Below are 12,144 nucleotides of genomic sequence, written 5' to 3'. Positions count from 1 at the left end.
CCACCTGCAATACAGATCATCTTTAAAACTTCCTTTCTTTGCAAAGTCTTATTCTTATAAAATGAAAAATATATGATATTTTATGGTACTTTTTTCAGACTAGAATGATCTATTGTTTTGTGACAGAGTCTCATATAACTAAGACTGGCCTTGAACTCTATATGGATCTCAGGATAACTCAAACTTGCTCCTACCTCCACCTCCTCAGGACTGAGATTATAGGCATGTTCCATTATGCTCAGTTGAAATACTTTTTATCTTAAATTGTATTTTCATCATTTGTAAGGTTCCTGAGGATAATCATAAAGCCTTTTTATATAAAACATTAAATTTTTAGAAATAAGTTTGAAGGTTCTATATCTGGAATATGTATAAAAGGAATTAGTTACTTGTAAGATATGTAATTAGCTGTATAGTAGTATTTAATCTAAAAATTTGAAACCTAGATATGTTTCAGCTTTATCTTTTCATATCTTCAGATGGCATTTCCAGACTTACATGCACTCTCTTGCTCTTAGGTCATGGAGTCTGTGTGCATTTTACTGAATATATTACATCATATTCTGTTCTGCTTTGGCCAGAGTCCAGAGCATTGGTGTAGAGCCTCACTTCTTGTGGGCTGTGACCCCTCCTATGGGTTCATGTGACTGAATGCAGCTGAATTGGGGTAGGACTTGCAAAAAAAATTTTTGGTTATCTCAAATATACAAAATATATTCAGAATTAATTTATTATTAATATAATCAGCCAAAAATATATTCAGAATTAAATGCATAGTGAATCTAAAGTGTTTCTTGTATTGCCAATCTGAGTTGCAGCATGTGACTTAACTATAGCCTTGGCTCTGAGAAACATACATGTGTACTTTGTTACTGCCTACAAGCCCACCCCAACATAGGCTGCTTCAAACGTTTGTTATGCATTACTGTTTGTATTGCACACAAGTTTCGTTGTGAAAACATTTAATGTTTTTCTATCATACCTCATTCTGTTGGTGTCAGATTTAGTCTATCTTTGGATTATATTTTGTTCCAGTGTTTAATATAAAAAATTGTACTTTGAGTTGTTGAACTTTGAATTTATAAAAAGAAATGAATTTTGGCTTGATTAGGACAGAATTTCCAAAATGATCTTAAATACCCTTCTGAAATTTTATATTACTTTTATATTCTACTTGCAAAGTAGAATTCTAAGCATTTAAAATTGAGATCAAAATATTTATTGATGAACTCTGAAAAACAATAAAGATGTTCTGTGTACTTCAGTCTCAAATATTCCTTCCCTCTTAATTCATTTTTATTGTATTTTTCAATTATGTATGTGTATGTATGAGTGGAGGCTATACGATCACCTCAGAGCTGTAGTTGTGGCTGGTTGTGAGCTTGTTCCATGTGGATGCTGAAAAATAAGCTTAGGTTGCCTAAAAGAGCAGCAAGCGCTCTTAGCTGATAAGCCATCTCTCTAGTTCCCAAAAGATTTTTTTGTTGTTGTTTGTTTTGTTTTTTGAGACATGGTTTCTCTGTGTAGCCCTGACTGTCCTGAAACTCACTCTGTAAACCAGGCTGGCCTCAGAGATCCACTTGCCTCTGTCTCCTGAGTGATGGGATTAAATAGGTGTGTGCCACCACCTCCTGGGCAAGATTTAATTCTTTTTATAAAAATAAACATATCACTCCCTTAGTATTTTTTAATAAATGATGAAATTATGTATGCCTAAGAATTTTTAAAAATAAATTTTGACTATCAGAAGATGTTTAAATTGTATAACTATTTGATATCTCTCTATACTCAGGGCATTTAAAAATTTCTTGAATGGAAAGGGATAGTGAGAGTACAGTTTAGCATGTCTAGGTCTATAGTTGTTTGTTTTAATATCATAGCCAATAGATATGGTAGTTATTTAAAGCAGGTTAAAATTAAAATTTCATTTTCTTGAAGTTATAGCAGCAGCTTTTTAAGTGCTTAGTATTCATGTGTACCTGTATAGGGCAGCACCTATATGGATTACTACCACTATTGCAGAAAGTTCTGTTAGGTTGCACTGAAATAGATACCTGTCATTTAAGGAACGGCTGAGGGAAGTTTAGTTTCAGAAAATGTAATGGTTTATTTTAATTTTTTTGACATATTAGTTGTGGAAGGCAAACTATGCATTCTGTATGACAGCAACAGAAGATAACATCTCATAGAATTAGTATGATTTGTGAAATTTTCATGTGTATGTTTTCATATATGCATATATATATAAATCTTGAGCATTATAGCTCTTAAAGTATCTAGCTAATTTCCATAATGATGCTGTTTTATGTCTCATTATCCCTAGAACAATGGCAACTTGGGGAGGTTCTACTCAGTGTGCATTAGATGAAGAAGGAGATGAAGATGTTTATCTTTCAGAAGGAATTGTTCGGACAGATGAGGAAGAAGAAGAAGAGCAGGATGCCAGTTCCAATGATAACTTCCCTAGTTATCATCCTAGTATGAATCAAAATTCTTATAATGTAAAGGAAACTAAAAACAGGTTAGTTTCAGTGTTTAAATTTTACTTGATTTTAGGTATCTCAGGATTTATGACACCAAACAATTCTGTAGTTCACATCAACTAACCAGGTACCCTGAAATTCGGTTCAGTAATGGTACCAACCACTCAAAGGTAATGCAGATCGCACAAATTAAAGATTGGTCCCACAAGAGTGATCTTTTCAGTGCAGGTGCCAGCTTAACTGTATTCTCCTGTCTTGACTAAACTGTGAGTTTCCATAATCTGCCTCTATATTTAATAATTTGCTATAACTCAGGAAATCACATTACCAATTTATTCTGAAGTATTCGACTTGGTCATTTAAAGTGGGATCGTTATGAGGCAATGTCTAGAGTGAGCAAGTGTGTAGAGCTTCCATGCCTTCTTTGGGTATAAGCACTTTGATTGATTGTTCACCACCCTTGAAATTCTCTGAAGTCATTAATTAAGAGATTTTATGGAAGTTTCATTACGTAACCATGTTTGAGTAAATAAATAGGCCATTGATAGTCAGACTCAATCTCTGGTTCCATTTCCTTCTGTAAATGTCAGCGGGTAGGTCTGGAAGTAACAACCCTTTAGTGACATAATTGGTTTTTCTAGAAACCTCTCTCTTCATCCTGAAGGGCTTTCTAAGAATTGAGTCTTTGTTATAAGTTTTGGCTTGGTTCAAAGGGGCTTGTTCTGAAAAACAAAAGAGAATCTGCCACTTAGGAGATTCTAACATTTTAGGGGTAAGAGTACAGGGAACACGGGTGCTTCTTAAAACAAATATATATGTTTTTTCTAACACAAAGATGTTGCTGCAGTAGATCCCATCTAGACCAGATCAAGAACCATTCCTAAGCTTTCATCTTTGCTCCTATTTGGGGGAATTAAGCAAAACATGAAGAATTTTAGATAGTGAAAAAGTTCTGTTAATAAACTAATTGTGTTTCTGGCAGCAGTGGTATATCCCCAGAGTCCTGACTGCTGCTTGAAACAATCACTTAAGACCAGAACAATGTAGTGAGACCCTGTCTTTAAAACAAAGTAAAGCAAAAACCACAGGAAGCAATATTAATTGTTATTTACAGGTTGCTAGTTTTTTAAGTTACATTTTTTTTGTGTGTGTGCCTATTTGTATATGCATGTGTGTCATGGTGCACATATGGAGGTTCATGAACACCTTGCAGGGGTAAATTCTGTCCTTCTACTCTGTGGGCCTTCAGGATTGAACTCAGCTTATCAGACTTGGTGGCAAGTGCCTTTTTTTTTTCAGCCATCTCTGGTCTCCATTGTTACTTCTAGTAGTGATAAACTTTATGAATAAATGTTAATTACATGTAACAGTGACACTTGATGAAGAATGGAAAAGTAATCTAGGTAACTATTTTTATTTTGTAGAATAAAGTTGGATTATAGTGTAAGAATACAAATGAGAAGGACTAGAAAGCAATTAAAGAATATTTGGATGACCTGGAAATTGTGGGGTTTTTTCCCCTTTTTATTTTTTCGTGTTTAATACTGAGAAAATACTTGTCTATAGACTAGGATTTGATGTTTGTTGCTGTATTTTACAATTCAGCTTATCACATGTGGTGATTTAAGGCTCTAAACTCTGCATTAGGTGGAAGAACAATCGTCCTATTTCAGCAGATGGAAATTACCGTCCTTTAGCCAAGACGAGGCAACAGAATATCAGCATGCAACGACAAGAAAACCTTCGGTGGGTGTCAGAGCTCTCTTACATAGAAGAGAAAGAACAGTGGCAGGAACAAATTAATCAGCTAAAGAAACAACTTGATTTCAGTGTCAATATCTGTCAGACTTTGATGCAAGACCAGCAGGTACATTTTATCTTTAAAATGTAATTTTTAAATTTACATAGTTTTGGAGCCATATAAATTTTCCTCAACACATTGGTTAACTGTTGCCAAAACTTTCTTCCAACAGACTTTGTCTTGTTTGCTGCAGACTCTTCTAACAGGTCCTTACAGTGTTATGCCAAGCAATGTGGCATCTCCTCAAGTACACCTTATAATGCACCAGCTGAACCAGTGTTACACACAACTGACATGGCAGCAGAATAATGTTCAGAGGTAACATGCTTGATTGAAAGTATTAATCCTGTATAGCGAGTGCTGAAATGAAAGGAGGGTTTTGCAGTTTCCTTCAAGGAGAAAGAGGCATGAGCCAAACTACAGTATATCTGTTGGCTGAAACTTACAAACAATGATCTGTTACTGAGGACCTGACTTTTGTTTATAAAATTTGTATTGAATTATATTTAATCTTGGATAAAGTGTATAGTATATAAATGATACCACAACAGTGAGCAAGCAAAAATCTAGGTTCTGACATTTATATCTATATCTGTTAGAACTAAGTCCAGTACTTGTTCCAATGGCTAAGTTACTGAATTAGTCCATCAGAGCAAGCAGGTATTTGTTGTAGGGTCAATGCAGTCTGTCTATTTTGAGTGCTGTTGCTTTTGAATTTACTTTGTTGATGGCACTTGTAAATTGACTTTTTGTTTGACTTTTAAAACTGATTGTTTTTGTTGATGGTACTTTCCAACTGACTTTTAAATTGCTTGCTTAACTTTTGTAGGTTAAAACAAATGCTAACTGAACTTATGCGCCAACAAAGTCAGCATCCAGAAAAAACTAGAAGCAAAGAAAGAAGCAGTAGTGCATCACACCCCTCTTCTCCCAATTTATTTTGTCCTTTCAACTTTCCAACACAGCCTGTAAATCTGTTGAATCTGCCTGGATTTACTAACTTTCCATCATTTGCACCAGGTAGGTCACTGAAACCTGAAGGAAAAATAAGTTAATGCAAAGATTTTGAACTGGGCATGATATTACATGCCTAAAATTCCAGCACTCAGAAAGTAGAGGCAGTAGGATTAGGAATTCATGGCCAGTATCAGATACATGCTGAGCTTGAGGCCAAATTGGGCTAAATGAGATGTCTTCAAAAAGAAAAAGAGTTTGAGATTAGAATTTATCTATTGTATTGATTTTCCTTTTTTATTGTTTTGGGGATTTTTATATGCATATGATATGTTTTAAGCAACATTGCCCCCCCCCCCAGCTTCTTATACTACCATTTTCACTTTTCCCTCCCTAGTTCATCTACTCTTCTTTTGTTTGTTTGGTTTTTATACCTAGCAAGTCCACTTAGTGTGCTAATATGTGAGTGGATGTAGGCAATCTACTGGAATATGAACAGCATTCTCTCTTTCTCCCTTAATAGCCATCAATTAACAGTAGCTTTTCAAGAAGGATTGGACTTTGTGAACACCTTCCTCCTCTATATTACATGAATGTTTTAAAATACATGATACCTTTATTCTTTGGAAATTTCCTACATGCATAAAATGTATTGTGGTCATATTCACTGCCCACCATCTCCCAACTTTTTGAATTTTTTTAAATAACCAAGTCTAATCTAGCTCCTCATAAACTCCTGAGTGTAGGGCTGTCCACTGGAGCATGATTGACTTACTAGGGGCTGCACTCTTAAAGAAAAGTGACTCTCCCCATCTTCAAAGCTATCTGTTATTCATTTTTGTATTAATAATATTCATACCCATGCCAAATGAGTAAATGACTGTAGTATTGTTACATATATTTTAATCGCATGTGTATCTGTTTATCACATGTGTGCAGTGCCCATGGAGGCCATAGGAGGTCATAGGATCCCCCTGAGACTTGAGTTACAAACAGCTGTGAGCTTTCAAGTAGGTGCTAGGAATCAAACCCAGGTCCTCTGGAAGAGCAACTAATGCTTTTAGGAAGTATTTAAGCTATCTCTCCAGCCTCAACTTCTAGTTCTTGAGGGAGAACCATTAATTATTTTTGTATCACAAATATCGCAGACTAGTAGGCTGAACTATAGAATGAGTAAATGAGCATTAATTTATTGAACTGACTTTGTTATGGTAAGTTTGGACTGGAGATTTCATCAGTTACAGCTCTTAATAAATTTTAATTTCATTTACGGCTAAGGTACTTCTTCATTCTTTTCTTTCCTGTGTTTTTATTAGGAATGAATTTCAGCCCTTTATTTCCTTCTAATTTTGGAGATTTTTCTCAGAATGTTTCAACACCTACTGAACAGCAGCAGCCATTAGCCCAGAATTCTTCAGGGAAAGCAGAGTATATGGCTTTTCCAAAACCCTTTGAAAGCAGTTCTTCTATTGGAACAGAAAAGCAAAGGTACTGATTGTATCAAAGTCTGATGCTTTTACCATTTACTTAAAAAAAATTTTTTTAGTATTGAGTGTGTGTGTGTGTGTGTGTGTGTGTGTGTGTGTGTGTGTGTGTTAACGGACGATTTGAGAGAGTAAGTAGGTTCTCTCTTTGCACCGTATGGGATCAATCTCAGGTTATCAGGCTCAGCAGCACTTACATGCTGACCTACATTGGTGGAACATGATTCACTTTGTGACACAACACAGTTAGGGAGAACTTTTGTGATTGTGTCATTTGATAAAGTATTGGTTATATGAAATTCATACATCTTATAGATATCCCTTGAGCTTAAGAACTGATGAAGACCATTCAAATATTACTCTACTGAATATTGTTTGATTATAAAAACAACTCTTAGCCAGGTACGGTGACACATGCCTTAAGTCCCAGCAATCAGGAGGCATAGGCAGGCAGATCTTTGTAGTTCAAAGCCAGCCTAGTTTATATACTGCATTCCAAGCCAATGAAGACTACATACTAAAATTCTGTCAAACAAACTTTTATCTAGGAAGTTTGGATGTTACATGATATCAGTCATAGTTAGGATTTTATATTCTTTCTTTCTCACATTTTAGTATGATTTTAGCTGTAATTTCTGACACAGTAGTGTAAAAGAAGTATGGCTCAGGCCATCATTCTTTAGGCATTTTTACAGCCATGTAGATTACATTTTATAATTACATTAATCCAGAAAATTATTTTGGTGGATGACTTGAAAAAAATCCCAATAACCTTTTTTAGTTTGTTTGTTCTCAAAGAAAATAGGCAAATTGAGCATGCTGTAACAGACAGTAGGCAAGGCAGCTTACAAGAATACTGCCTGCAGTCTCATGGTTATTATTTACTTAAAAACAACAACAACAAAAACATAGAAGAATGGAAAACTTAGGTATCAGCTGGGCTCAGTATTCTGTTAGAAGTATCTTTGTGATTTTTTTTTTCTACCTTAGCCCTTTAGAAATATATAATCCACACTATATCCCCACTTAGTAATATGATTGGGCATGTCTCAGCTTTCTAAATTAGCATTTGCCTCTTTTCACTAAATCATGAACTTTGGAGGGGCACTTGATTGATGGATAAATCTTAGAATTCCTGTGTTATAGTCACCTCTAGGAATTATTTCATCTCCTTGACATTGTTAACTCCTTATTATTTATCATAGCCTTTTTTTGTTTTTTGTTTTTGTTTTTTGAGACAGGGTTTCCCTGTGGCTTTGGAGGCTGTCCTGGAACTAGCTCCTGTAGACCAGGCTGATCTCAAACTCACAGAGATCCACCTGCCTCTGCCTCCCAAGTTCTGGGATTAAAGGCATGCAACACCACTGCCTGGCTATCATAGCCTTTTTTAAAGTCCTTATTTCATTTGAAAGTATTTTTTCATCAGAGCTTGACACAAGGCTTAGTTCAGTGGCCATTTAGAAAAGAGATCGAGTGAGTCACAAGCAATGACTGTTTATTCAGTGCTTCAGTGAACCAGGCTTCCTGTTGTGATTTTCTGTTTTATTATCCATGTTTTTGATACCCTCGATATGGAAACTACTCTGATTTTTACATTAAGTATGTCTTGTTTAGAATAGAACTGCATATCATGTTTTAGCTACTTGAAGTATTTTAAATTCAGTATCTTCATCTTACCATATCTGAACTATCATAGATAACCTGAGTTCAGTGACTAAATATAATAAGGGAGTTAAAACCTAGTGGTCTTTATTGAAGTCATAAAACTTACTGTAAAGTGCTAGCTAGTAAATATTCTAACCAGACAGACCATACTCTGTCATAGCCAATCATCTATGTAGTTTTTATTATTAAAATAATTTTTTTTTTAAAAAGCCAGGTACTGGTGGTGCACATCTTTAATCCCAGCACATGTGGCAGGCAGATCTCTTTTAAGTTCAAGGCCAGCCTGGTCTACAGAATGATTTCCAGGATAGCCAGAACTACAGAGAAGCCCTGTCTTTAAAAACTAAAGAACAAAAAAGAAAAAAACAGCTATAGATAGCCTATAAAGATGAGAGTGACTGTGCGCTCATTATATGTTATTAGAGGGATTGAAATGTGAATTTCGCTGGTCTTGGTAATGTATTCCTTTATTCTCAGCACTCACGAGGTAGAAGCAGGAGGATCTTTGTGAGTTCAAGGCCAGCGTGATCTACAAAGTGGGAATAACTAGGGCTATTACACAGAGAAATCCTGTCTAGAAAAACCGAAAAAGAAAAAAGAAATGTAAATTTTATGTATAACTTTCACATGTGGAATATTTTTCTGATTAAAAATTAAATAAAACTCTTAAGAATAGAAACAAACAAAACTTCTAGTTCACAGGTCATCTAAAACAGATTATAAGCTGAATTTGTTCTCTAAGCTAGAAATTTCTGACTTGTTTTAAAATATATAGGTCAGTGTCTCTTAAAAATATTCTTTGTAAACATTTGCTAGGCACTATGATAAAAAGTTACACATTTCTTTTTCACCCTTATTCTTAAGACAGTTATAAGCACACTGGCATATAAAATGTTGTGAGAAATCTGCAGACCTATTTAATATTATTTTGTATATTTTTAAAGTAAGTAATGGCAGCATTTAGCAGATAAAATTTGAGAAATGGCATTAGACCAACAGAAACTACACTCATTGAGTAATGGAATACATTAGTTGAGTGGCCATTTGTTTTCACAAATTCCAGTTTGGTTTGAAATGTTTTGAGCAATTCGTATATTCACACACTATCAGCTCAACTCTTCCACAGCCTTTCTAATATGCTTTGCTTGTTATGTCTTATATTCTTGAATTTATATTTTCTTTCCTACTCTTTACATTATAAATGTTAGATCTTTGATTTAAACCTTGCCAGTACAGGGTCCAAGATAAAAGTAATTTGTAATATGTAGTATTTGCACATTGAATTCATGTTTTTATGAGAACATTTCCCTAGTCTGATGATTTTATTCGTCTAAATCTATTTCAGTAGATATAAATAAATCTTTTTATTTTATTTTGTTTATTTATTATGTATACAACATTCTGCTTTCATGTATATCTGCACACCAGAAGAGGGCACCAGATCTCATAATGGGTAGTTGTGAGCCACCATATGGTTGCTGGAATTGGACTCAGGACCTCTGGAAGAGCAGCCAGTGCTCTTAACCTCTGAGCCATCTCTCCAGGCCAGATATAAATAAATGTTAATTGTGATGTTTAAAACTTTTATTTTATTTATTTATTTATTTTTTAATGGTAAGGAGTCAGAAACAGCCTGAAGAAGAAGTTGAAAACACCAAGACACCATGGTTATATGATCAAGAAGGGGTAGTAGAAAAACCACTTTTCAAGACTGGGTTTGCGGTGTCTGTAGAGAAAGCTGCAAATAGTAACCGCAAAAATCAGCCAGATACAAGCAGGAGAAGACGCCAATTTGATGAAGAATCGTTGGAAAGCTTTAGTAGTATGCCTGATCCCATAGATCCAACAACAGTAACTAAGACATTTAAAACAAGAAAAGCATCTGCCCAGGCTAGCCTGGCTTCTAAAGACAAAACTCCCAAATCGAAGAGTAAGAAGAGGAATTCTGCTCAGCTAAAAAGTAGAGTTAAAAATATTGGTAAGTGTTGAAATTTGTTGAGCATTTATAGTATAAATTCGATAAATGTTTCTGTTCTTCCTTTGACATGCTGACATTATTGCACAGCTAGATGTACAGGTGTTGTTGAGGCCTACATCAGTCATTTTTAGTTATCTTTACAGTTTTATATTCCTAAGTAGCATTTAATGTATTTTAAAATATTGCATTTATTCTTTGTGCTTCTTAAACTTTCTCATTTCATATGTGTGTGTGTGTGTGTGTGTGTGTGTAATGCTTCCCCTTCCAGTGTCATAGCTCTTTTTTTTTTTTTTAATAGCCCACTATATTCAATTAAGGCAACCCGTGTGTGTGTGTGTGTGTGTGTGTGTGTGTGTGTGTGTGGTGTGTGTGTGTGTGTGTGTGTGTGTGTGTGTGTGTGTGTGTGTGTGTGTGTAGTTATACACTGGAGTACAGGACATGCAGATAGTGGAAACACTTTGAAAAAAGAATGGTTCTCTCCCAGCAGCTATCCACTGTCAATACTCAGCTGAACAGATGTTCTCCAAATTCTAGTTATTGAAAAATTGCCTAGATTCCCAAATTTTACTTTTTTTTTTTTTTTTTTTTGTCTTTCAATGTTACACCAGGCACTGCATTGAATTTTAATCAAGTCTTCTTCCTAAATTCTTGATGATTCATCAAAAATAGGTTTCTAATTATTAATACATTGGTTTTTATTACCACAAATAAAACCACTTTTAAACACAGGCTTACTTGTAGATAAACTAGTGTTTCTTTGAATTCTGTTATTGAATATCATATTAAAGTTCTCTTTGTATCACTGCTATGTGTACTTGCTTTTAAAAAGTAGGGTCTTCTGTAATTTTCTTAAAAGTTTACCAAAGTACTAGATTTAAAGCAGTTTAATTAGTTAAACTCTGGAATATTATAAAGGTCACATGCTTAAGTTTGGTTAAACCAGAGAACCTTTCAAGAAGATAATGCTGTTTTTCTCTGAGATAGACCCTATGAATAATCACATAATTTCTAATTTCCTGGTGCTTTGTCCCCACAAGTATTCTGATAAAGAACTGAAGGAATGTGAGTAATTTTTATTGTAACATTCTCTCATTTAACTAGATAATTTGATATGCTGGGAGCAGTACTCCTTCAACTTTTTAAAGCTCATATGGGACTGCCACAGAATACTGTTTTAAGTATATTCTGATTCGTCAAAAGACTGAGGCAGAAGGATGGAGACTGGGTCAGACTGGGCTACCCCTACTAAAATCCTTTTTAATAAACACACAAACAGAAAATAGATCCTGGTTTATTTGTTCTTGAAGGAATCTATATTGTGAAACACTTTTCTTTTTTAGTTATATTTTTCTTTATTCCTGAGAATTTAATGTTATATAAAATGAAATATCATACTCAACCCCATTTCCCTCATCCAGCTGCCCACATAATCTCCAACAAGTCACCTTTCCAACTTTGTCTTTTTTTTCTTTTTTCTATGAAGGTCTAAAATTTTTATTTTTCTGTGTACAGAGAGTTGCGTGATCTCTTTCACTGGTAGATGGCTTTGAATAATCCATTCAAGATAAGTTGTTTGGTTCAACTCTGTGAAACCTGTGTCCTTTGCATACTGATGGAAACACTGCCAAAACTTATTCAGTTCATATTCTGGAACAGACCATAGTTGTTTGAGTAGGCTTGAAAAAAACAAGAACCACACCCGACTTCTGTGAGCAACTCTGGTAGAGCTGCTGGTGACCATCTCTCCTTCAGATGGCCAACGAGAGAAAAGACTATCTT

At 34.8% G+C, this 12,144-nt stretch overlaps 1 protein-coding gene across 19 annotated transcripts in view; it reads left to right on the top strand.

Moving 5' to 3' along the window:
- The window catches only part of Pcm1 (pericentriolar material 1), an 85,471-nt gene that overhangs the window by 34,394 nt on the left and 38,933 nt on the right, over positions 1-12,144 (top strand). For all 19 annotated transcript variants that reach the window (XM_027391176.2, XM_027391178.2, XM_027391177.2 and 16 more), the window contains 6 exons: positions 2,324-2,521; positions 4,131-4,350; positions 4,457-4,602; positions 5,114-5,304; positions 6,555-6,726; positions 10,007-10,365. In XM_027391176.2, the coding sequence (XP_027246977.1) occupies positions 2,324-2,521; positions 4,131-4,350; positions 4,457-4,602; positions 5,114-5,304; positions 6,555-6,726; positions 10,007-10,365 (1,286 nt within the window). The remainder of the gene's footprint in view (positions 1-2,323; positions 2,522-4,130; positions 4,351-4,456; positions 4,603-5,113; positions 5,305-6,554; positions 6,727-10,006; positions 10,366-12,144) is intronic.

Source organism: Cricetulus griseus (genome assembly GCF_003668045.3).
Source record: "Cricetulus griseus strain 17A/GY chromosome 1 unlocalized genomic scaffold, alternate assembly CriGri-PICRH-1.0 chr1_1, whole genome shotgun sequence".
In the NCBI taxonomy this organism is placed as follows: Eukaryota; Metazoa; Chordata; class Mammalia; order Rodentia; family Cricetidae; genus Cricetulus; species Cricetulus griseus.
This window is presented reverse-complemented; position numbering and strand designations above follow the sequence as displayed.